At 41.2% G+C, this 26,448-nt stretch overlaps 2 protein-coding genes across 5 annotated transcripts; one reads left to right on the forward strand and one right to left on the reverse strand.

The window, feature by feature from the left end:
* Positions 1–3,362: 3,362 nt before the first annotated feature.
* alg14 (ALG14 UDP-N-acetylglucosaminyltransferase subunit) lies at positions 3,363–14,144 on the reverse strand. 2 transcript variants are annotated; one of them, XM_071485553.1, is made up of 4 exons: positions 13,822–14,144; positions 12,863–13,014; positions 9,805–9,927; positions 3,363–3,681 (listed from the first exon to the last, which is right to left on the reverse strand). In XM_071485553.1, the coding sequence occupies exons 1-4, from the start codon at positions 13,979–13,981 to the stop codon at positions 3,451–3,453; spliced, it is 666 nt and encodes a 221-aa protein (XP_071341654.1). In that variant the 5' UTR covers positions 13,982–14,144; the 3' UTR covers positions 3,363–3,450. The 2 variants fall into 2 exon arrangements, with proteins under 2 accessions (XP_071341654.1, XP_071341656.1); XM_071485555.1 differs by having other exon boundaries at positions 13,837–14,090.
* steap2 (STEAP family member 2, metalloreductase) lies at positions 13,166–25,438 on the forward strand. 3 transcript variants are annotated; one of them, XM_071485549.1, is made up of 8 exons: positions 13,166–13,812; positions 14,665–14,702; positions 16,357–16,472; positions 17,270–17,724; positions 18,324–18,490; positions 21,487–22,014; positions 22,262–22,426; positions 23,806–25,438. In XM_071485549.1, the coding sequence occupies exons 4-8, from the start codon at positions 17,328–17,330 to the stop codon at positions 24,097–24,099; spliced, it is 1,551 nt and encodes a 516-aa protein (XP_071341650.1). In that variant the 5' UTR covers positions 13,166–13,812; positions 14,665–14,702; positions 16,357–16,472; positions 17,270–17,327; the 3' UTR covers positions 24,100–25,438. The 3 variants fall into 3 exon arrangements, with proteins under 3 accessions (XP_071341650.1, XP_071341651.1, XP_071341652.1); XM_071485550.1 differs by lacking the exon at positions 14,665–14,702; XM_071485551.1 differs by lacking the exon at positions 13,166–13,812 and having other exon boundaries at positions 14,297–14,702.
* Positions 25,439–26,448: the final 1,010 nt, after the last annotated feature.

A 26,448-nucleotide genomic window follows, 5' to 3' on the forward strand; every position in this document is an offset into this window, starting at 1 on the left:
TGAATCCAAGCTCCTCAGATCTCTGCTTGGGGTGGTTGGGGACTCCTGGGTATTTTAATCTATATGCTTTGTCCAGCAGTCAAGTCAAATACAGTATCAGTAAATATGAACGTAAAACTCTTACCATGGCCTGTTGTTTGCTAACTGGGATCCTGAGCTGCAAAGCGAGGGTCCAACAGAAATGGAAAATGGCAAGCTTAGTCTTTTGGCTGAGGGAATGAGTTTATTAAAGATTTATACGCCAAGCTGTTTTCCAATAGATAGATCAAAACTGGTTGCTTAGTCTGTATCTTTGATAATTCTGTTCTCTTTACAGTCCAGGCACACTCTATGGTGACAATATGATCACCTACACTGACTGAGCATTTTATTAGGAACACCATACTAACACTGGGTAGTTTGTGTCAGCTCCAGCCACTCCTGACCTCTCATAAACATCAACCAACTGGATGTTTTGTTATTGTTGTTGTTGCGCCACTCTGTAATGCACAGGGGGCAGTATATACTAAAATCCAGTGTTGGAACACACTTAATGGAAAGAATTTAATTTATATAGGTTGGCTTATCCATTATCCATCATTACATTATTACTCCTATTAGCTGCAGCTGTGTTTAGCCTACTATGATAAACAGTGTGAGCCTCGGCAGAGAAACTTTTTTTTATGTGACATCACCACCTTGCTCTGCCTCGGAGCTGTCTCACAGGTCACAGAGTCATCAGTTTCCCAGTGCTACTCAATCAGCAATGTTTCCAGTGCACCGTATAGTGATTCACTCCCCGCTAAACTGAGGAGCAGTGTCTGTGGGAGATAACCCGGCGTGAGTGGCTCAGTGTGAACACACAGTTAGATGAGGAAGCCTCCTCCCTGATCATGTAAAGCAGCTGCAGATATGTGTCTCTTTTCTGTGGACACTCAGAGACCCAGTACGTCTATAAATAGCCCCAGATGTCGGGCTGAAGCAGAGACTTTTGCTCCTTCTCTTTCCTCCTCCTCCTTCTCCTCCTCTTTGGTCTAGTTCAACAGATTGTTTCAGAGCTCTTCCTGTCCAGTGCTCCATCCAGGAACAGGAAACACAGCACAAAGAAAGAAAAACAGAGCACTGACAATGCCACTGACACAAAACACCAACATTTAAAACAAAACCCATTTTTGTATTCATTTAGGCAAAAATACTCCAGGCTACACAGATTTGTTTCTAATTAAAAAAAAGACCAATTTCAAAAGTATATCTCATTTATGGACAAGATTAATGTGCAAGATTAATGTGCAAAGATTAATAAATAACATTTTTTTGTAGCAAAACAATGTTGGTTTTCACTCAAGCACAATACCACATCTGCATTTCCTGTACACTTATATTTTGAAGCCTTTGGTCAGAGGTTCAGCACTTTTGAAACACAACTACTATTATGGTTAAATTTGATTACCAGCATTAACCGTATCATCTTAGATTTGCATGATGAGTGACATCAGGTGAAAACATCTAAAAAAAAAAAAGAAAAAAAAAGAAAAAAAAAAGGGAGTATGAAAGTTCATTGTGAAGTTAAGAGGAGTGGTTTAACAAAATAATCCTTAATTTAAGGTCCATTTACTTGCTTTTTTTCCACAGCTTTCAACGACACTTCATACAAGAGACAAGTGGCTGGTTCTAAACAATCAATGTGCTGGAGGGTGATTTTATGCAAGCAGACAAATATGCTTTTAATTTGCACTCGCTGCTTCCACCAACACAGTCAGTCTGTTATGTGTTGTCTCTCCAAAAGATTAAAAACAGTCTGTCAAAGAGCCAGCAGGTATAATACATGAGAGTAGAGTAGGATCATTCAAAGCACTTCCTGCAGAGTACCCTGAATTATTATAATGAACTCCACAGCACATATGATAGGTGTTTCCATCAACCTGTCAATCTGGCTTCTTGAATTTTACTTTACTTTCTAAAGGTGGACTGTGGAAATGATGTGATACTGTCAGCGTCCAAAGACAATAGTATGTTTGAAACAGGCTCATGTAGACAGGTCTTTCTAATGCAGACTGTGTTGTAGTTGTGCTTTTGAACAACTTCAACAGTGATGCTGCTTTCTCTATAGTTCATTCCATAACAAAGGATTAACATTAAACTTGGATTAAATTGATTGCTCTGAGCTTTAATGCTAATTTAAAACTCAACGGGATTAATTTTAAATCTTTTTAAATCTCAGTTCAGTCCTCTGTAAATCTGCAGCATATAAACCCTGTTATTCTGACCTGTCCAGTCCCAGTTTAAACTCTGATCACTGGCCTAGAGGCCAGTCAGTAATCCCATTGATCCAATTTCCATTTACATTATTTACCATTAGCTATTATACAAAATTATGATGAATCATAGAGTGAAAATATCAACAGTATTACCTACAGTCTCAAAAATGACTGTGGAGTTGACCCAACACCTTGTTAATACAGCTGGTTTTACAGAGGTACAATAAATGATAGGACCTATGGATTTGATTGCATTACAGTTTGAAGGGTTTTCTTTGATTACCCTGCTGCAATGGAGGAAAACACATGGACCCTACCACAGAATGCTGTTAATGAGGGCGCTAACAAAGAGGAAGTCGCCACTAGAGCGACACTCTCCACGCTGTCAATGAAGGGGCCACATGAATGAGCAGGGAGAATGGAGGTTTGGTGTAGCTCTATTCCAGGAACCAGCAGCATATCCCTGCTGTGAAACAAATACTGGGAAATGGGTCACTATCCGTCATTATACTAGGTGGAAAAAATAGTGAGCTGACTGACAGATAACCCTCGGGGCTTTCAGCACACACCATTCACAACAGTGTGTGTTGGTGGTAATCATCAAGTGATAACAAAAGCCAGAAATTGGAAACAGAGGAGGCCACTTTCTCTCCGATACATGAGGATGCCGAACTGTGGTGATGAATTCTCTCGTGACTGAGGAGTTCTGAATCATCGCCATTTTACCGTACCATACGGAAGGGAGCGTGAGAAGGCAGAGGGTGACATGGGTGGAGACATTACTCGCCTTGTGCTGCTTCCACATCTGTGTGGGAACAATAATCGAGAGTAACGCTGCATGTCGATGATAACCGTCACCGGGGACCCAGAGAGCTGTCACCCAGCACATGGGCTAGTCTGGTTAGCATGTAGCAATCGTGGAGAAAAGACTTTCTCTCTCTTCACCCCATAAGTGATGAGGAGGAGGTCACCCCATCATCACAGCATAGCTCACTGCTGTCCTGCGAACCAGGTATAAACCAATAGATTTATTATTTTCTAATAAAGAAAGCAAATGTTTTTCTACATACCATCATGCGTTAGACCTTCCACATATTGTTAAATGAGAACAGTGTATGAACACAATAAAAAATAAAGTATTTATTCCTGTTCATCATAGTAAACATTACAACAAATTTAATTCCGTACTTGTGTACGTGTGTAACAGATGTTTTCACACTATTCTTCCGAGGAAAATGGATTTGGGGTATTTGTCCCTCAGAGAGGACCACTGCACAAAGAAATAGTCTGAGATCAGGTACAGGATCTTCCCCGTGAGCGACAGCGTGTGCACCCGGCAAATACTTTCAACATAAACTATCAGGACTTTCTTCATTCCCAGAATTCCAAGCAGGAGTCCTGCCACACACAGGGGAACGCACGTCCCTGGGCCATTACACAGCACCTGAAACAACACACACACACACACACACAAAGAGAAAGAGGGGATGAGCACATTTCCAGGAAGTGACACATACTCTGTTATTACATACACAAGCTGGATAGAGAGCAGTGTCCCAGGCTGTTTCGCAGATATGTCACAGAACTCTGTCTCTTCATGTCTCATGACAGAAACCGGTTAAAGGAATAATCCAGGATATGTGTTTACCATCTTAAGATCAATATCCGTTTAATCCTTGTGCGTCAGTACAAAGACATAAAGGCATACAGATTTATTTTTCATTTTCTATGAGAGGGGAAGGTCTAAGATCCAGAGGGGATCCACCTCTGCTGAGTTGTCTCCAGTTGCACTCTCTCTCACTATTGTCTTACCATGTGAAAAACATTTGGTTTGGTAGCAATGCACACATTCTTAATACCTTTATGTTTTAGTAGATACCAATAAACTTTATACTTTAACTTCAAGTCACTAATGCTTGCCTTCAAAGTGACTTGTGGGTCAGCACCTATCAACTTGAACTTAATCATACAGGAATGTCGTCTGGCCTTGTCGTCCCTGCACACAAAGGCAATCACAGTTCAGACTGTTCTCCTCTGTGGTTCCTCAATGGTCTCGAGGACTCGTCTCTTCAGAGAGCACCTCCTCCCCTTACACCTCTAACACCCTAACCTGAACTTACTGTGCACTTCTTCACCTGATCTCCTTACATACTTACTGAATAGATATTACTTTGTATTTACACCTACAGCTTTGAAGCTTTACTGTGGCCCCTCATTACATTTCTTTGGATAAAGGTGTTTCCCAAATGAGTAAATGTAAATCTACCTTCTCTCTAGTTTAAAAATCACTGGTCCACACTTCAATACTTTTGCAGGCCTGTACCCATCAAACATCGTTTTTACATTTACATGACTAATTGCACTATTGCTATATCAAAGTGTGTTGGAATTGTTTTCACTTTACTATATATATAAAATGTTTTAAGAGAAGTAAAATAAGATCCTGGGACGTCACGACCCCATGTACAAAAAAACTGAATATTCTCTGACTCAACTGTGTTTTTTCTTGTGAAACTTTAGGACATTCACATCTAAAGTCCGCAGAAAATCCTTCAATTGAAACAATACAGAAAGAAAAAAAAATCTAATCATTCTTATCTCTCTTTGGTTGAACTGATCGCAGATTATGTCCACAACCTGTGATGAGGGCTCACAGGTAGACTGACCCATTTTAGCCAAACAGGCTGGAGTTAGAGGATAGTACAGGAAATGATTCTGCACGTTAGCTGCAGAAAGTTCTTAGGGTTTGGAGAGTAATGTCATATGCTTCAAGCTAAAGATCACTGAGGTGAACTGTTCCTCAACACTCAGACTGTAGAAATGCATTACTGTATGTGTGTCAGTGAAGGGAGCTGAGTAAGGCCCAAAGACAGAGGGGGAGGGGACTGAGATGAAAAGTAGCCTCAGGGCTGAAGGGGGCTGAAGGGGGCTGAAGGAGTTGGGTTTACAGGAAACCAGACAGAGCTGCTCTGGAGTCTGGAGAAGTCATCATACAGCTCCACAGTACAGACACAGCAGCTCTGTGACATCCTCTCCACACTGCTCTGGAAACCACAGAGAACTGCCCTGCAACCCTGCATTCGCTCCTCAGAAAAGTTCCATCTCTCTTAATGAGAACGGTCACTTTACATGTCCATGGACAGCTGCAGCTTCATACTACAGTTGGTGTCCACAGTAATCTGGCAGTAAATGCGTGTGCGTTTCCCAAACCACACTCACTTCTACTTGGTTGCGGTTATGCAACACAACACTGTTTGCTGATTGCTATAAAAAAAATTAAAAAAAACCAAAAAAAAACAAACCATAGACTAAATAAAACTGGATGCAGACTTCGGGTCTGAAAAGTGAAGCCAATGTGGAAGAGCCTTAAACCTGCATTCTATCTAATGCCCATCAGGGGGCGACTCCACCGGTTGCTAAAGAAGTCTGATTGTATTGAAGTATATGGAAAAATGGCCGTACTTGTCACTTGATGTATTACCTCAGTAAATGTTTTCCTAATGAGGTTATGGTCTCAATCTCTAGTTTCAAGTCTTCTTCAATACAACATGATGTTCATTTTTTAAATTATAGCCCCATATAGAGGAAAATAGGCGATACAGCAGGGTATGCATTAGGGCGTGGCTACTGTGTGATTGACAGACTGTACCACACACGGCGACCTGCCTGACAATCAGAATAGAGTACAGAGCAGGTCAAACAGTGGTACGAGACATTCGAGACAGCGGTAGACCAGCAAATCCTGTGTTCTGAGAGGTAAAATTACTGTTTTTGACAATGGAGTCTGGTGGCTTTGAGCAGAGTGAACAGGTTTCCGGTTAAACAAGGATCTTACTCTTTAACAAAAAGTTCTACCTCCGTAGGAATCCTATTGACAACGTAGTCAGACACCTGTAATTACAATCTGGACTGGGCAGTGGCAGAAACCTTCTCTTAGTGGATGTATTTTGACGCAGAAAAATGCACCGTTTGATTACATTGCAGCAGCTGTTTAGCACTTCCGGGTATACCGTTCTTATTCAGCAGTAGAGCGATTGCAAAGATTTTTCTATCAATCATTTACAACCAAAAATATGGGAAAATAAGGCTCAGGTTCAAAAATCCTCCTAGCTCTGGCAGCAGCAAACAGAATTCTGGAGAAAGAAGTCTTATTTCCCCAGCACAGATATTTCCAGTCACTGGATTTACACATGCTTTCATAATCTGGAAAATGTCAGCCTCCTTACAGTAACCTGATTTCTTACCCCATAAAAACGAGAAGCCCATTTAACACACCTTTAGATTTCTGGCTTGACTTGACTATGTGAAAATTACATTTTATGTTGGGGAAAACATTTCAAAAGACTTAAATTGTACTGATTGTTGTTGCTGCAGTTATATCCAACCAACAGAGCAACAACAGGGGCTCTGATTGGCCTGACCCCACACACAGCTCCCACCAACACACAGCAGCTGGCAAATTTATCTGTGATGAGATATAGCGATTCAGTATTTTTCACAGTTTTGTGTCCTCTTGTGGTCCCAAGTGTGGAAATTCTGCAGCTCCTCAGTTGTGCCACGGTCATAAGCCTGACAGAGACATTCCTGGCATGACTGCCCTGGCACTAAGTCCCTGGCTTTGTTTCCAACCAGCCACCAATAAATAACCAGCGGATCCTGCTGGACAGACACCTCACTGACCAAAAGTGAGTGTTGTTCGCCACAGAGTTGTTACGGTCATTTTCTGTTCCCCGGATTTTTTTAGGTTCCTGTAAACACTCTTCACTGGAAGTTTTACTTTCTGATGAAGCCGCAGTTCCTTTGAAAACTGTCCCCAGAGTGTCCAGTGGATTATCCTGAGTAACAGGGACAAACGTTTCTGCATCATGATTGTGCTGTTGTTTTAAAAATCTCATTTTAAATTTCATTCATCTCCACTGTATTGGGGTGGAGGCAGAAATCTGAGACAGATATCTTACAACCTGGGCACATAAAACCCAAATATCTGCATAGATACCACTCAACGGAAGAGAAAATATGTTTTTTCTCTTTTACTTGGGGTTGACCAGCTCCTTAAGTATAATTTAATATTTGCAAATTCAAAATGAGCATGATTATTATTATAGATTATTTTTAAACAGACAGGGAGAAAAAAGATCTTACAGATTATTTACAGAATTATATTTTTATATCACTGTGCATCAGTGTGATGATGTACCTTGATTTGTCAGCTATTACTTAATTGATTGATTTTATTCTTTATGTATTTGTTTTATTACATTACCCTAATACACAGTTGGGTCCTGATCAATACTGTAACATAAAATGTACCTACAGTTTACACTGCTGAGTGGCTTTATCCACGTCACACTTGACTGATAGCTACTGAATGTGGGCTTACAGCTCACACCGACTCACCAGACCAGACAGTTGAACAACAGGAAGTGGCTCAAGAAGACTTTGTGGAGGCTGACGACACAGGTCATTGGTCCATCCTGAGACCACTAATCCTGACTGGTGTTATCTCACCGACAGTCCCCTTACTCACTCATGGACCATGGAGTCAATGCTGTGGGGTTTGATGATGTCCAAGGTGACCTAGCTTCCAATTTGTCCCATGTGGACCAAACTACTGGATGCCTGACCAATCTGTGAACTATAGGGAGAGATGTGCAGTGCATTCAGAAAGTATTCAGACCCCTGGGCTGTTTGACAGCATGATAAAGCAGAGAAAATATTCAAAATAGAGTATACACTTAAATTGATATCGGGTTTTTTTAAGGTGGAATAAGTGGTTAAATAAGTTACTTATTTTCCTTTAAATGAGAAAAGAACATTTAATTATTACAGAACCTATTATTTATAATGCATTCAGTCATTTTGATGTGTGTGCTGGGTTCAGTGTGTCATCTCCACAGACCGTCTCTGAGGTGTTTGTCTTGATCGATCGATGGCTGGTTTGCACAGCTGCCCAACACAAACACCTGCCTGTAAATGTGACATTTTCTGCCTCCATTATATCTGACAGCAGGTGTCACGTTTCAGCTACAGTCTTTGTGTGTGAGGCTCCATTCAAACAAACAATGGTCCAGCCTGAACCCTATCTACTGTATGTATCAGTTCAGTCTCTGTAAAGTTGAATAAAGTGGATCAGCTTTAGCTGCGTTGATCTCAGTCCATTTACATCTATACTATAATGAATGTGATATATATAATGAATATAATGAATGGCCCATCTACCAGGATTTTTTTGTTGAAGGATGACATATGGATTTTAAATCAGGAATAATTCTTGCACAGCACAACACAACATACATAAATAAAAGTCAATAATTTGTACGTATCGTCACAAAAACCCATTGTATAATTTCACTAACACTACACATATTTAACAAGACAGACTGGTATTCTGTCAGCTGGGTCATATACCTCATATACCTCATGTGTCTTTCTAAACTATGTCCAATCAATTCAGTTTGCCACAGGTGCTGAAATTTCTAAAAACATATTTTCTTTTGTCATTATGGATTATTGAGAGTAGATTGGTGGGCAAAATCTAAATTCTATCAATTTAAAATAAAACTTATGACACAATAAAACACACAAAAAGTGAAGAGGTCTGAATACTTTCTGTGTGCTAGTGCAGAAAACATTCTGGACAGCAGCTTTAAATATGATATATATGATTTAAATTTAAATAATGTGTGTGCGCAGCAGCCCCTCAAACTGTCTTTGTTAACTTAAAGACCAGCAGCAACGCTGTAATGTGCATCTTTGTTCGTGCATGTACACAGGAAACAGGCAGCATTTTTAGACTCATTCCCACATTTGTCACATTTTCATCGTGCTGCACTGACTTCTTTTCTTTTTGGGTGATACTACAGCTTCCTCCTCTATGATATATAGTCATATATAGTCTAAAAGTACATTTTCCTATCGATCCAATGCTTTATGTACTTCAACAACAGGATTCCTGCAAACATGCGTCCACTTCTTAGTTGTCCTGAGTGGAATAATAAAAGGCCTTCTGCACTGATCAAATGTTCTGGTTCAAAATTAGACACTGTTAAACAAGTTCTTGGCATGACAATATATTTTAGAAGCCAATCTATTAATGAGACAGAGTTTCTGTAATTCAGTGAGCATGATGTTGTTATGCAACACAAGTTAAACTTCAGCCTGTATGTTTCCTGAGGAAGATTTTTTTTAATTATTTGTACACTATCTGCATATTGCTGCAAGTGCAGGATGGAGTTGTGCTCTTCCAGAGTGAACGAGTCTTTAAATGGGACTAAAGCAGTTTAGTACGGTAAAGGTGGGGAACTCACAAGAGACAGATTACAAAAAGGATGTGCATCTATGCATCAGAAGCAGAGATATCCAAACTTTTAGTCTCAAATGGATCAGCTCCAAAAACACTGGATTCTGCATTTCCCATTAATGTAACGCATAGCGCATTTTCATTAGACCCTACTTATCTGTTATGCAGGACTCCATAACCCTCTGTAGTACCCTGTAATACTCTGTGACTGTGTATATGTGAGGGCACAGAGGTAACATCTACTGAGTGATCTCTGAGTTCACTTACCATGTCAGGTCTGAGTCTGAACACCAGAGGGAGGGAGTACCGCAGGGCGTTCAGGGTGCTGACAACAGACGAACTCCATGACTGATGCACTTCCCGGCTCCGTGGGATCCGACAGATGGTGAACTGTGGAGCAAAGGGACGTATCATTCCTAGGCACTCAGAGACATCATCATTTGTTTTACAACATAGACGTACTCATCAGAAAACTATGCACTATCTGGATAAAACTGGCTTTAAACTCTCACCAGCACATGAACAAGCAAGTGGTGGACTTCTTTAATGATTCTACACTTTTATTATCTGCACTGCCACACATCAACAAAGGTTCAGTCCACCCATAAAAACAAATACATTTCCCTGTTTACATTTTGCATAATGTAGCCATGCAAACACAAACAGATTTGATGAGCTTTCTGCCTGACACCACTTCATCCTAATGAGAAAGTAGTTCTTGTAACATATAATGGTGTACAGGTCTGGTTTGATTCTGGCCATGTACCTTTGTTGCACGTCACCATGCAACATAGTGGGGGTGGTGGTGATTGTTGCTTGACAAGAGCTTCGGCCGTTCTTGCATTTACAAGATTCAGGGGTTATAATACTCCCTCTGAGCAGTGCTACATCTTCAGGGCAGATTGGAAGCTACATTGAGTCACTATTGGAAAGTGATGAGACGGTGCGGGGCTAGCTGGTTAGCGTGCTAACTACAGTAGAAGAAAAGACGTGATAGAGACCAGAGTTAACATTGGCGTTGCTTTCCACTGTTGGAGACAGTTCGTGGCGAGTAAGGGAAAAACGTTTGATGCTGGACGTACCACATCTCTTCTAGACTGGTAAGTAAACAGCTGTTGCTAATGCTAATGCTGGCTATGTAGCAAAATCAAAACTTGCATATAGCTCCTTTAAGTCATTTCCATGCACAAATGCCAAAGATTTGCTGGTTGACTGTAATAAAATGTGAGAACTTACTTTTGTTCATCTAACATGACAGCAAATTTAATATTTAGAGATTGCGGACTGTTACCTTGGGCCCTGGGATATTGTGATGCACATTTTTCATTGTTTTCCAATGTTTTACAGACCAAGTGATTAATCTATTAATCTAAAGGATAATCAGCACATTAATTGTTAATGGAAATAATCACTGGTTGCATGTCTAAACATGTTATTCTTGCTTTACCAAATATCCTATTTGTATTTGGATAGTCGGACCCCTCTAATATCTGTCAACAAGGATACAACTTTCAAAGCTTTATGGGCAGGGGTGTTAAACACTTGGTAGGCCTCTACTTCATTAATAGTATTTTATATTAATTAGCAATATATAACTAATGAAGGATAATTTATACTCAAAGTTCAAAATTGATAATATACGTATGTATAGGTCATTGATTTTATGGATAATTAGATTTCATTCAGGCTTAGGATTTTCTGGTATGTTTCTTTCTTTTTTTATTGTCATTTCATTTAATTGATAGCTGTGTCTCATGTTTCCATATTATCAACTTTCCTCTCAATATGTCATTATATATATATAATATTTACTCATGTAACACCAAATGTATGTCTGATGGAAGATCTGAAAAGATATCCCCTTCTCATTACAGTTACTTCTCAGTGATATTCAAATAAGAATAAAGTAGGCGTCAGCTTGGTGTGTTGTATTTGTAACTCTAGCTGAAATCATATTTTAAGTACCAGCGAAGCACAGATGAGAAGTGCACCTGTACCACCTGCTGGTCAATCTAAGAATACATATGTGCTTAAGTGACCGACCCGCCCTGGCTCATAAACATCTAAAGAAATGAGCAGTTCAAGAAGAGTAAAAGTGCAAAGGCGACACATCGAAACAGCAACAATTCATCAAAACTAGAAGCCATCCTGCGATGTGATCACACCAGCAGCAATGCCATGAACATGTTGACATACCGACCCATGAATACTCAGTATTTACTATTACTACATTGTTGCACAAGTACTCAGTATTTATTACTATAATATTATACGAGTACTCTGACATAATTTGTCTGCAGACATTTAAGCCAAAGTACTCAAAACCACCTCTGAGGTAGTTCCAGCAACAGTAGATCTGTCCAGGATCACATGTGTAATTTGCTTTGTTGGGGCCGTTTTTGACTATTAATTAAGTTATTTGATCAAATGACATCACACATTAGCTAATGCCTTATGCCTTAAACAAAATACCAGTTAACTATTTTATCCAGTTAAATTTTTTATTTCTTCATTGTTTGAAAGTGTAATGCTTCAAACCATCTCTCATTCATTACTGTCCAGACTCCACTGCTGTAGTACAGTGGGTTGCCAGATCATCAGGTCAGGTCTCAGCCATATCTTTCACTTTTTATTGAAGGAGTCATGATATGCATCTATCCTTCAAAAATCATGCATCAAATTTGGTGAGTGAATTAATAAATCTTTCTTCCATTGCATTGTAAAAAAACAAACAAAAAACGCTTGTTTAGCTAACCTTTTCATCAGTTTCAGGTTATGCTGACATCTTGTACAGACATGCTGCAACTATGCTGTCTACCACTCTGCTCTGAGGATCATCACTGGTGATGCTTAAAATACTCACCATTGCATCCTGTACAAAAAGGTTGGTGTGGTCCTCTCTCTATCTGAGAGGGATGGTTTGCATATATATTTGTTTATTTACAAGGCCCTTACTGGAAAGCTATCTTCACATACTGCTTCCATGCTAGTTTGGTCCACTGGACCACATCATAACCAGGAATGATGACTGGCCTTGGCTTTGAATATCTGCTTTTGCTTTCTTTGCACCATCCGACCTGGAACTGACTCCAAAGCACTTTAACAATCAATTTCATTTCTAACGTTTTTACTTCTGTTTGTAGCTGCTTTAATTGATTTTACTGTAACATTATTGACTCACTGTATTTATGTTTGTTTCTATAACCTTGTATCTTTATTATTATTATTATTATTATTATTATTTGTATCTGCCCTCAATGATTTTTGACTTTAAATAAAGTCATGATAATAATACCCAAATCCACACTTATGGACAGCTGTGTACCTGTGACTCAGAGTCTGTGTGTTGTTTAGAGCTTTCAAAGGTGCAGATTTTCTCCTCACTCATCCTGTCAGTGTCAGCGATAACGTAGTGTCGAGGTGTGTAGGCTGCAGATAGGCACTCCACCAGCCGCAGGATCTCTGCGGTGTGACCACCTAGAAAACACACAAGACACTGAGACATTGAGTTACTTACATTTAAATACCGACTGGAAAAACATAGGTGTTCTAAAACTTTTGATCAGTAATGAATCTTCAGATTAACGTCACCTTTATGTTTTATTTAAGAAAAACAGTGTCCACATACTTCTACAGTCTTTTAGACTGGGTCTGTTTTCCTAGTTTGGTCTAAATCCCTTAGATTTAAGGGTTAGGGTTAAGAGGAATCTTACTGAGTTCGCTTATTGCAAAAACTGTATTTTACACATGTTCCCATGCTCAAAGCCAATTTTTTTTTCTCAGTGTGGTGAGGAGGAACTTGACCAACCTGCACAGAATCACCAATTATATAATTCTCTTGAGGCTGGATTGGAGCAAACCCCCCCACACCCCCACCCCCTTCCTCTCTCTGTCTCTCTCTCTCAGAAGAGGCCGTTTTCACAGAAGATTAATGCCCACAGCACACGGCTATAATGAGCAGGTGCCCTCGTCATTTTGGCCATGTAGTATACCTGTTCATAAAATATTAATTTGGAGTAAATGGTAATAACCACCACCCCCGTGTTTACTAGCATTTTGGTACAGTCCAGCAGGATACGTGTTGTTAGCATGGAAGCTAAGGAAGTAAGCTAATGGCAGAACTTGAAAACATATTCTGCTTGCTCACCCATTATGCGCTGCAATTTGACATCTAGCAAGTCGTAAAGTGCAATATATGGTTGGAGTCATAATGCGACTGAGGTATCACTTCAGTTTTACAGTGGCAGGGAACCGCAGATATCGCTGTACATGGATGTAAGTTACCGCTGATAATGTTACCTGATCCCGCGACGACAAGAACAGCAACCGGACCTTTGCTTCCGGGTTTAAACTTTGATCCAGTCTTCACGACGACATATAACCGGATAATAAATAAGAAACATATGAGCAAAATAGCAGACACGGCTCCTTCCAGGAACGTCATGGTGAATGTGTAGGACAACTGTGCTGTCAGTGGGCCAGCAGCCCTGAGTTCAGGCTTTCAGGCAGGTTGTCTAGACCCCTGCGCCTTCACCAGCAGGCTGCCCCCAACAGATGGTTTGTGTGATAGCTTCACCCAACCTGCCTTGTGTCAGCGCTCCAGCCTGCTGGTGGTGGTGTGCTGGTGTGGAGGATGTTTTCTTGATACACTTTGGGCCATTAATACCAATCAATGAGGGTTTGTGTACAAAAGGCATCAAGAACTGGTTTGATGACCATGGCAGTAAGTTCAGTGAACTTCAGTGGCCTCCCCAGTCACCAGATCTGAATCCAGCAGAGCACCTTTGGGATGTGATTGGCAGCACGAATGTGCAGCGGACAATCTGCAGAAATTATGTGATGCACTCACGTCAACATGGAGCAGTATCTCCAATCTCTTGAAGGCTGCTTTAATTTTATCTCTTGAAATAAAACTTTGAGAGAGCCTAATTTCCATGAAACATATAGAGAAAAACATTGAGGAGATTATTATTATTATTATTATTATTATTATTATTATTATTATAGTTGAAATTGTCTATTTAACTACTAGGACCATTTTCAGGTCTTTTAACGGGTGCCTGGAAAGCACATTTCAGGGCAAAGACTGTGCTTACATGAGCCCCTCTTTCTTCTTCTCTTCATCAGCTTTAAACCTCAGGTTTAGTGCCGCCCTCCACAGGATGGTAAGTCACCACCATGTTTGTACAGTGCAGTTTGTGGATATTGGTGGACTTCTCATGGTTCAGTCTCGCTGCTGACTTTCATTATGTATTATTCACATGCTGTGTGGAAATCATCACCCCTCTTACACTGTAGTCCCTCCTTTTTCACCAGAGGTTGCATTGGTTAATCCAGTTATCCCAGCAGTTTTTATACAAATTAAATGTGAACTATAGAGAGACACAGGCTGTGTGTATGGTACCTTTGTGCAGAACATAAAAATGATGTCTGTTTTTGCTGTGTATGATATTGGAAATTCAGAAAGATACAAACACTAAACTACATTATTACTTTTTCCCCTATTTTAGATAATCTTTGTGAAGCTGCGGCTATACATTCATTTCATCTCCCCTTTGTCCAGTATAACATGATATATTGTATTTAAGAGCAGAAGAGAAGAGGCTTTTTATTGTAGCAGTTGTTGTTTTTCTCATTTTTGTGGACTGTTAGAAATGTCCTCATACACTGAGAACATACCTCCTCATGAGAGGTACATCTCCTGGCTTGTGATGTGTTTCAATATTGACTTATTTTATTGTAGCCGGATCTATGTTGTATTCTTAAACACATCCATCATGTTATGGTTCTCCCTACATTAACTGCATCTAAATATAGACAAGACAACCTGATATAAGGAAACATATACAAATCCAGTGCCTCACAGTGTGTGTGTGTGTGTGTGTGTGTGTGTGTGTGTGTGTGTGTGTGTGTGTGTGTCAGAATAGTAAACCAATGTTTACTTAGCAAGTTAAATTTTAGATATGATCTCCAAAATATCACTGATGCACAACATCATTATGTCAACATGTGACGTTTTACATGTGCAAATGACTCGCTAGAAAAATCTCTCAAATAAACAAAGCGCCTTATTTTAGCCCAGTGTCTCCAGTTTACCAACAGATGAAGATACTGGTGTTGACTTTGGCTGCTGCAACAGCAACTGCACAGTGTCACTGACTTGCTGTGTGGAGGACTGTACGCTCTGGCAGAGCAAATACTAGCATGTCAATACTCACTGAAAGAATGCACAATTGTATGAGAGCAGTTTCTCTTTTTCATACAGGATCACATTCACTGAACTGTATGTACATGGGTGAGTGTCCAAGTAAAATGTGTTCTACCACCATATAAGATAACATGAATGGCTGGTAAATAAAAGTGCAAGTTCTGATTTCTGAGTTCAGCATTGCATTAGTTGTACCTTTTTCATGTTATGAATGTTATGTTATGACCTATTTCATGTATTTCTTTTTGTCTTGCCTTCTTTTCAGCTACTGAAAATGCAACTGAAACATGTATTTACAAAAAAATGCTGAAATGTACAGCTGTCTTAAGATTGTGTAAACAGCTGCCAATATGTATTTTTTGATATTTTTTCTACATATAATTTGTTGTGTGTGTGTATATATATATATATATATATATATATATATATATATATATATATATATATATATATATACACATATATATATATACACACACACACATATACATACATATGCATGTATATTGTCGTTAATATTTATTTTTACCTATATTTTTATTGTATTTTATCTCAGTTTATACATTACATACTGGCTGTGCTTTTCTAAAGCAAGCTGGTATCTCCGACAGGACGTGAACGCTGCATGTGTTTAGACAGCGGAGGCTGAGCAGCACCAGGACCAGGATGGACAGCTAGCAACTGGTCAGCGCCCCTGCTCTAACAGCAGCATCCATATGAAAGTCAGGTGGGTAACACACCGTCACACTCGTACAGTGTGTGCAGTGTCAGTGCACAGGTTCATCCCTCGGTCGGTAAATGTGTGAGTGTGTTGTCATCATGTCGCTGTGTGTTGCGCGGCTCAGCGGCGGCGGCGGCGGCGGCCGTGCTGCAGCGCTACAGGTGCACACAGGCTGCCGGTGCTCACCGTGTCCTTCACCACAGCACAAGGTCTCTGCGGGGAGAAGGGCGTTGTTGGAGGAGCCAGCTTTCCCCAGCGTTTACCGAGCAGGAGATGATGGGTAGCCATTATAGGACACACCGGCCCTTGCTTTTATTAACCCTCTCCTACTCCAACAGACACACACACACACACACACAAGGGAAATAAAACAGGCAAAGGTTTCCAATCAGCACTGAGCCTTGGCACCACTTTTTAATAAGTTTATACGTTGTGACTTGACTTTATGAATGGTTAATAACTAATTATCAATGCTTGATAGATCAGTTATAAGCTATTGATAATAAATAGTTGTTGGCTTGCCAGCTAACTCAGCAAATGTTAATAAGTCATTAATAGATGGCACATAAAATAATCCAAGTCAGGCTGAGCAGAATCTGAATGTGTGAAGTTGGCGGGAGTTGGGCAGGTCTGCCTCTGTCTGACTGCTTCATGATTTGTGGTAATTAGCTTCATGTTAATCAGTTTAGAAGTGCAGCCAAGGTTAAAGTTTTAATGTAAATGAAAGGTATGAAATGTGGAGGTCTCATCATCATATGCGGCTGAGAGGTCTGATTTTGCCTTTTTTTTTTAACCTTCCTTAGACCCACTGAAGTCTTCCTAAGCAGTAAACCCCAGCGCAAGAAGTGACAGGGAGGAAGGATGGACTCCATCTCTATGATGGGCAACAGCAGGAGCCATGTGTTCCTCACCGCCTCCTCTTCCCACCACCTCCACCACACCCAGGCCTGTTTCCTGCCCAACGGCACCAAGAACGGAGTTGGAGCTGGAGACGCAGGCGCCGCCTGTCTGCCTGCCCAGCCTGTGGTGGCCATCCTGGGCTCAGGCGACTTCTCCAAGTGCTTGACCATCCGCCTGTTGCGCTGTGGTTTCCATGTGGTGGTGGGCAGCCGCCATCCCAAACTGGCAGCCCAGTCATTTCCCCATGTGGTGGACGTGACACACCATGAAGACGCTGTGGGGAAGGCCGGTATTGTGTTCCTGGCAATTCGCCGTGAGCACTACTCTATCCTGTGGGACCTCAAACATCTACTGGAAGGTAGGTAACAACACACAAACACACTGACAACACTAACGGTCCCTTTAAAGACACCTTCTCTTCACTTTTACACTCAAGTTAAGTGCAAGCACATCACCTCACAGCATCACTTTGACAACACGAACAAATCATTTTTGGCCTCTGTAATTTTTTCTCCTGTTCACACTGGCTGTGACGTGATTTCTTCCCGGTATGATTCTAATTTAAGAAATTAATAACAGTCCTCATTCTGTAAAAATACACCCTACAGCTCAGCTGAAGATAATATGAGGCTTCAACAGTCTGAGTCAGACAAATCAGTGAGGATCTTCATGCTTCTCCAGACAGTGTTGTGTTGCTGGGCTGCAGTGGGAGTAACACAAAGACAGAGTTTGGGACTAAAAACACTAAGAAAGCGTGGCAGATACAGATTTGATGACTCTAATTCAAATTGCTAAAGCCTCGTACTACATGCTGCCAGCAACAATGACTTATAAAATCCCAAACAGACCAAAGGCGCCTAATGTGCAGCTCTAGCTGTGTAGTTGACAGCCCCACTTTAATGTGTATTTAATGTATTTAACTGCAGAATCATGTGTGTTTCTCTTGCTGTGCTGCAGCAAAGATCCTGGTTGATGTGAGTAACAACAGGAGGGTGAACCAGTATCCAGAGTCTAACGCAGAGTATCTGGCGTCACTGCTGCCAGACTCCATCGTGGTCAAAGGCTTCAACGTCATCTCAGCCTGGGCCATGCAGCAGAGCTGCCCCAAAGATGCCAGCACACAGGTACACTCACACATGTCCTGTTCTGTGACAACAACAACAACAACAAGCTAAACGCTCTTTGTGGAGATTTCCTCAGTCTTCAGTCTTCAATAATGACCACAGTGGTTTGTTCAGATGTCAGTGAGATGGCTCAGTTGGTCACATGTAAATGGATAAAACTGCCTTTTTTGCCCTTCAGTCTGCATTTAATAACTACAATAACAGAGTAAAAGCATTTTTTAGCAAGGAAGCCCCTCTTGAGTAAAATTCATATGACAGCGCTTCGAGTTTGCCAAGTAGCCAAACTTTATTTAAAGGACTCTGATTAGGAAAAAAAGATTCTGATCCGATGAGACAAAATGTGATTCTTTGGGCTATGCACTATGTCTGACGAACACCAGGCAGTGCTCATCACCTTGTCAGTACCATCTCTATGGTGAAGCAAGCTGCGCGCAGCATCATGGTATCTCAACAGCAGGGATATGGAAACTGGTAAGAACTGAGGGAAGGATGAATGCAGCCAAATACACAAAGGTGCTTGAAGAAAACCTGCTCCAGAGTGCATGCGACCTGAGACTGAGGTGACAGATCACCTTTCAGGACAAAAATAACCTGAAGCAAACAGGCAACGCTGGAGTGGCTGAAAAGGGTCTGAAAACTTTTTTTTTTGGATGAGAAGCTTCAGTCTTTGATTCCAGGAAATTAGCAAAATACCTTTTGTACAATCATCAAAACAGAGCAGCTCTGTCTCTGTTCAAAGATGGCCTCTGTTGTTAGAGTCTCCTCCTTAATCTTTCTCCAGCCGTCCACTAACCTCTAGGACAGCGATGGAGGCAAAACAGGACAAAAGCAGCTGTGTGTGAACACAAGACCAAAACCACTCACAGAATCCACGGGGTCAAAGGTCACGGATCAGGAGTGTTTCAAAATAAACCTAATGTGATGATGCCTGAGACATCAATCTGACAACTCAGCAAACTCCATCAATTCATGACCTGCTTGTGGTTGAAAGCTTCAGCATAACCAAGTAGGTGAATATTGAGTTAATACTATTTAGTCAAACTTCTATTCAAAGCACAGAAACAAACATTCAGGCCTAATTTATGCCAGTAAGAGTACTGCGGATCATCGCGTTCAGATTGAGATGGCAGCCAACTCACGACACATTAATTCTGTTATAATTTAGGCACGGATTATGAAAAAGCCCCGTGAGCCTCCACATCCAGAGCAAATGAATGCAGGACACTCACATCAATAGAGCCTCTGGCTGTAGAATAAATCCTGAAATAATCCCCCAGCCCATCAGATGTCCTCATCAGAGGTTTGGATTATAAACCTACAGGACACAACTTCAGTGCTGGCATTAAGAAGCCTCTTAAACCTTGTGTCCTTGAGGAGCAGGCCCTGGTGAATAGCAGCCAGTGGGCAAGCTTGATTTTTGATTGAATTAACAACATAATTTCAATTGGACTTTGTGGCTGTAACTAATTAACTGTAGCCTTCAGTCCTTTTTTTCACATGAGCTACAAATTTGCCAGTAACATGGTGCTTTTAAATCTGTTTTAAATACATCAGAAAGCACAGCGAGATGGATGTCTCCATAGTTGTGCAGATGACGCATAACTGTACATCTGTGCAGAACCAAATGATGCAGCTGTAAACTCTATTACACAGTTGTCATTCTCCGGACATTATTCACACCTCTCTTCTAATGTTGTCATTTGTGTTGTTTCTTCATTGTAGAGCTGTGCTCATGGACTGTTAAAATAGAGCCCTTGGTGTTATCTTAGACTCAGATCTAAGCTTCAAGTCCCACATCAACAGGGTGATGAAAACATTATTGTTCCACCTTAAAAACGGCTGAAGTATGACCGTTTATACATCAAAAAGATTCTGAAAAACTGATTCTGACTGTAATGTCGTTTTTACTGGCCCCCCCCAAAAAAAAAAAACTAAACCCACCGATAGACTTAAGATCATTCACAAATCTGCAGCTCGGCCGTAAGCTGCGCCAAGAGGAGAGACGCCATTAGTCCAGTTTTAGCTGCTCCGCACTGGTTTCCTGTTACATTTAGATTTGATTTTAACACCCTCCTCCTTATATAAAAAGCCCTAATGTATGAGGACTGAGCTACATTGCTAACTCCTCAGTTAACTACATACCTCCAACAACATTGCAGTCATCTGCTGTTAGTATATTGAAGACTCCCAGCCTGAGGAAAATTTTTAGGTTTGTCAGTTATGGCTCAAATCTGTGGACACATCACTGATAGATATCAGAGAAGCCAGCTCACTAAGCATTTTTAAAAGAAAGCTAAAAACGTATCTCTTCGCTTGAGCCTGTAACTAGGTCCGACCTTCCTGATACAGGCTTTGCTTCACATGTATGTATCGCTGTGCTTTTTAAAAATGTTGTACTCTACTGGATTTTATGCATTCTACATATTCATTTATTTATGTGCTTTCAGAAATCCTCTAGGGAGGACTGAGAGGTATTTGAAAACAAAACAATAAAAATATTACTTAACTACCAGTATCAAGGAAATTACACTTGAGTAAAGGAAATAACATTTTTGAACTTTTTTTGGAATAAACTATATATATATATATATATATTTTTTGATGTATTCAGGGAGAGCACATGCGTAGCTGCTGGAGGGTTTGTAGAGGAAACAATTCTGACGCAAGGGAAACTTCAACAATATGTTTTTTTGTTTCTCAGTACGTTCTTCTGTACCCTGTCCATGTCTCTCAACCCAACCTCACCAGTCCCTACTGAGGACATCCATCAGAAAAACAGCTCATGGATACTTAGTGTCATTTTTACTGTAAAAAAAGGTCCAGGTATTTATTGATACGGCTGGTCTCAAATGTTACTCCAGCAGCAGGAAGTGGTGTGTTTGCTGGGGACTACCAACAGCAGACGTGTCCTCTCCTCTCTGTTCCATACTTCCTGGTTTTATTTCATAACAGCGCCTCTAACCAGTCCTCCTCTCTGTAATCCTGCCTCTGTGTAGGTGTTCGTCTGCAGTGACTCGGTGGAGGCTCGACAGCAGATTATGGAGTTGGCCCGCCAGCTGAACTTCGAGCCCGTGGATATGGGCACCTTGTCCTCTTCGCGGGACATCGAGAACATGCCACTGCAGCTATTTCCTGGCTGGAAGGGCCCCGTCCTTGCCGCCGTGGCCCTCTCCATCTTCTTTTTTGCTTACTCTTTTGTACGTGATATCATCCACCCGTATGTGAAATACAAGCAGAGTGACTTCTACAAGATCCCTATAGAGATGGTGAACCGGACATTGCCCACTGTTGCTATCACTCTCTTGGCCCTGGTGTACCTGGCAGGCCAGCTGGCAGCCGCCCACCAGCTCTACTATGGGACCAAGTACAGGCATTTCCCACACTGGCTGGAGGGCTGGCTGCAGAGCCGGAAACAAATGGGCCTCCTCAGCTTCTTCCTGGCTGCTGTCCACGTTCTCTACAGCCTCTGTCTGCCCATGAGGCGGTCTGAGAGGTACCTGCTGCTCAACACCGCCTACCAGCAGGTCAGTAGGATGGAGGGTGCTGACACTATGTGCACAGCAATACTCCTAAATTTGACCTTTCATGCTCCATATTCCTAAATTAATCTGTTTAATCAAAGTAGTATTCCTCTAAAAAAACGGCCCAGGGTTGAAGCAGCTCACCTTTGTCCCAGGATCCTCTTGCAGGTGGATCTGGCCAAGCATAAAACAAGTGACATAAAATGACTGTGTTGAATTTCATCTTGTCCTCCGTCCTCTGTGCTGGCAGGTCCATGCTAATGTGGAGAATGCTTGGAACGAGGAGGAGGTGTGGAGGGTGGAGATGTATGTCTCCTTTGGGATCATGAGTCTCGGGCTCCTGTCACTCCTGGCCATCACCTCCATCCCGTCTGTCCACAGCACACTCAACTGGAGGGAGTTCAGCTTCATACAGGTACGAACATACGAACCAGGGGTTTTCAGAGTCTGACACTGTGCCTTACCCACAAGGGACAGAGGAGGCTGGTGTACAAAAAAGAAAAGAAAAAAAAACACTGTAGTGCCCAGTGTCAGAGATGGAGTAAATAGGTTTTGCTTGTTCCAGTATTCAAGGGGTTCCTGTAATCCTGGGAATTTTGTTTTAATTAAGTAGGAGTTTGTGCTTCCTCTGCTCTGGTCCACTGGTCCACCAGAGGCCACAGGTCTCCAAGTAAACATTTGACTGCTCGAGATTTTACTTCACATGACATTTATATTAGATATCAGCAGCAAATCACAAAATCAGTAAACAGGAGAAGGGGAAGTGGGAAAAAAATAGTAACAAAAGGATTCATTTAAAGGTCCCATATTTTACACTTTTCCTGTGTTTTATTTGAAGTGTGAAGTGTGAAGATACCCAAAAGAAGATATATTAGTGGTTTTAAGTGCTAAAACCATCTCAATGTAGCTTCCTTGTGACATCACAAAGTTACTGATGTCCTGATGGCTCGTTTTCAGGCTTTTGCACTTCTCTGTGGACTGAGTGCTTTGGTATTTACACAGTATTAATATAGCACCTCGACCTGCTTTATAATCAGAATAGACATGGAAATGTACAATAAGATAAGAAAAAGCTGTAAAAGTAACACATTACTTCTACTGAAGGTGTAACTAATGTGTCTTGGTTATGCTGGCACACTCAGCCTTTCACCACCAGCCTGATGCAGTGGCCCTTGACCGTAAAGAAAACAACAGTTGTGAAGTTTAGGTTGAAACAACCATGTGATTCTGCAGAAAGGGCCTCTTCTTTCTGTGATCTTCAAGCAGATTCATTAATGTTTGTCTGCGATGAACAACGGAGACAATGATATCCTTTGACAGTACATCACACTGAATCAGAAAATATGTGTGTCATATTCTGTGTTCATGTTCTGTGTGCAAATCGCAGCAATCAATCAGGCTCCATGGGTTTTTAAAGTACTTTAACTGCCTCTAAGAGCTGTGTGTTACAGCCACTGTTTCTGCCTGTAACCGCTGCTCTGCAATAACTTACTTCTGCTTATTTTCACAATACCTGCATGCACCTGTCCCTCTCACCTCATGCAGTGTCTTTGCCTCACAAATCTCCCTTTGCACCCTCCTGCAACTCTCCTGTGCCGTCAGAGTTGGAAAAACCTCTGATATAAACAGTAAATATTAAGTGAGCAAAAGGAATAGTTTAAAAAAAAAAAAAACACTGCCACGCTTCAAAGGATACATTGGATGTTTGTCCCATGGGAGTATTGCAGTGTTAGTGGTGCTGTGTGTCTGAACTGACCGGCTGTGCCATCACAAGTCTCCCTGTCTTTGCTCCAGTCCACTCTGGGCTACATCGCCCTGCTCATTGCCACCTTCCACGGCCTGCTGTTTGGCTGGAAGCGAGCCTTTGAGGAGGAGGCCTACCGGTTCTACCTGCCCCCCAGCTTCGTGGTGGCCTTGGCCCTGCCAGTGTGTGTAATACTGGGAAAAGTGCTGATGCTGCTCCCCTGCGTTGCCCGCAAGCTCCATCGGATCCGCCGGGGCCTGGACAGCAGTCAGTACCGTTGCCAGCGCCTGGAGCCAGTGGGCTCGGCTGCCCACGTTTCACCTGAGAGAGTCACCATCATGTGATCGCTGCAGCACGGAGCCGTCTGCACCCTTACTGGGATTTTCACATGTGCCATGCTGTTTTATCAAAGCAAATGAACACTATTTAACCATGTGAGAGGGCATATTATTCTTACTTTGTTCCTTTTTGCCATTTTAATTCTGTACTTGTGTCGTTATTAGATATAACTATTTACTACAACTGCTGACCTAGTATTATGTTACATTTGTTTTCCCAGACTGTATGTTTGGGCACATAATATATTATATACATAACATGTAAAACTGAATATTCTTGTCAATATGCTCCAAGTACTTTGCCAATAATTCACCGATGCTTTGTCCCTGTTTCTTTTGTTCTAGCAGACATTACACTGAGATACTGAGTGTTGGTTATTACTTTAAAGGTTCTGCTCTGCTTGTGAAAACAGTAGGATAATTGTATAACAAGTCTGAGAAAATAACCCCAGTGATGTCGCAGTGATGTCACCGAGGGTGGAGAATACAGATTTACCTATAACAGAAAGCCTGTATTTTAAAACTGGACTTAAAAAGTCTAATGAAAAGACACTACAGAGTCACATTCTGGGAAGATCCAGTGTTTTTGACTCATACTGGAGACTAAAAGTCCGGACATATAGTGTTTCTGCTTGAAGGAAATGTCTTTCCAGTCATGTTTTTATTCTCCCAGCCCACAACAAAATAAGGGTGAATTGGCATGTGTGTGAGTGAGAGAAGAAATGATTTATTTATCAGTTTGGAGCATATTACTAGTTACTGTTGTCTCTTCAAATTGTTTTCATTTTTGGTGAGTGTCACACTGCAAACTGTGGACAAACCTTAAGAGACATTGGTTGGTTCTGCAGTGTCACTGTGTTGCTGATGTTTCTCTGTCTGTCACAGTGCCAGTGAATATTGTATCCATCTGTTCTAATCGCTGAGATCGATGGCTTTGGTTAAGAATTTATATTTCTACACACTATCCCAGCAGTCTTATTGGCTCATGCAGTCAAGTCCAAAACTGAATCAGAGCAAAATCAGTTTGTCGGCCTCATTGCACAAACAGGTAAGATGATCTGGTCCTTTTCAGTGTACTAGATGTATGTGTAAACGTTTCCATCAGCACTGCTGGGTATAACGTCCGGCTCGATGTGAGTCTCTTCTGTTCGTCTTGAGTATAGTATGTCACAAAAATGCTGCTGTTTCCTGCAGCAGGAAGATGTTCAGTGAACTGCTCAGTTCATTTTATTGATTTCATAGGGAAATTGAATTGTCTTACTCGCTTTCCATGAACTCACAGAAACTTGCCATGTAGCAGTAGCATAACTGTAACAGGAAATAAAGTGCAACGTGAGTGATCATCGATCTGATGCATGTTTCAAGTCTCTGCGGGTGCATTTACTGACTTCACTGACACGTAAAAAGCAAAACTGGCTGTTATATTCGACAGTCTGTTTACTGCTGCTTATCTTGCAGTGATGTCATTACAATAAGGAGAGATCAAATTCAAGTGACCAACAATATTCATGAAGGTCAGTGACGGAAAAAAACTTCTATGAGGACAGGAGACAGGACAGGATCCCACAGAGTCTAAAGTGACTCCCTAGGGACGTCCTGGAGGTCAGGGTGGTGATGGAGATGTGGTGGGTTTGTCAGTGGACTGACAGAACAGCACAGCTCATTCATCTGGATAATGAGCTGGACACAAACTAAATTGCCAACAAGGTATTAACTTGAGCACATTATCTTTAGTAGCGAGAAAAGGTGCATTGCATCTCTAATTATTACAGGATAGTTTATCTTTAACTAAACCACAACCAGTTCAGAGTTTGGACCAGAAATGTATAAAAAAATCAACCTAGTGGAGAAAACGACATAAACAAAAAGACTTCACTCAGATAAAAGTGAGACATGAACATGAAGAGTGACTGATCTTTCCACACCAGAGGAATCATTTTGCTTTCAATGACTGTTATTCTCTATATAATATTCTGTAAATAGCGTTATAATTATATAGTGCTAGTAAGAGATGTTTGTAGCGTGACCAGTCATCCTGTCTGGTTTCTAACAAACAGCAGGAAGGAAACTGTCCAGAGTATGAATGAATGATGTTTATGTTCACATATGATTCGTGCTGACATCTCCTGCAGTGATTGGTTTCAGTGTAGCTGCCACATGCATTCAGTCACTGTTGCTCAGGAGGACAAGAGAAATATCCGAGCAGAAATTCTGCTCTAAATTTACTGAGTGGATAATGATGCTGCCAAAAAAAATCAAAAACAAAATCTGTAGAGCTCTTACAGCCGGGATCGTTACAATCAAGAATCTGGTCTCCATGGTTATCAAACGCGTGTAATCTGTTAGGCCGCAGGT

Source organism: Trachinotus anak, unplaced genomic scaffold, assembly GCF_046630095.1.
Source record: "Trachinotus anak isolate AG129_WGS33_773 ecotype Australia unplaced genomic scaffold, CSIRO_AGI_Tana_v1 ptg000009l, whole genome shotgun sequence".
NCBI lineage: Eukaryota > Metazoa > Chordata > Actinopteri > Carangiformes > Carangidae > Trachinotus > Trachinotus anak.

Bases quoted from the DNA above. Each gene is read 5' to 3' on its own strand.
- alg14 (XM_071485553.1), bottom strand. From the start codon at position 13,981: ATGACGTTCCTGGAAGGAGCCGTGTCTGCTATTTTGCTCATATGTTTC. The intron at 13,015-13,821 runs GTAACTTACATC...TGTGTTTTCTAG, and splicing joins ATCAGGTAACATTATCAGCG to GTGGTCACACCGCAGAGATC. The intron at 3,682-9,804 runs GTAAGTGAACTC...GTGTTGTTTCAG, and splicing joins TCAGACTCAGACCTGACATG to GTGCTGTGTAATGGCCCAGG.
- steap2 (XM_071485549.1), top strand. From the start codon at position 17,328: ATGGACTCCATCTCTATGATGGGCAACAGCAGGAGCCATGTGTTCCTC. The intron at 17,725-18,323 runs GTAGGTAACAAC...GCTGTGCTGCAG, and splicing joins CCTCAAACATCTACTGGAAG to CAAAGATCCTGGTTGATGTG. The intron at 22,015-22,261 runs GTCAGTAGGATG...CTGTGCTGGCAG, and splicing joins TCAACACCGCCTACCAGCAG to GTCCATGCTAATGTGGAGAA.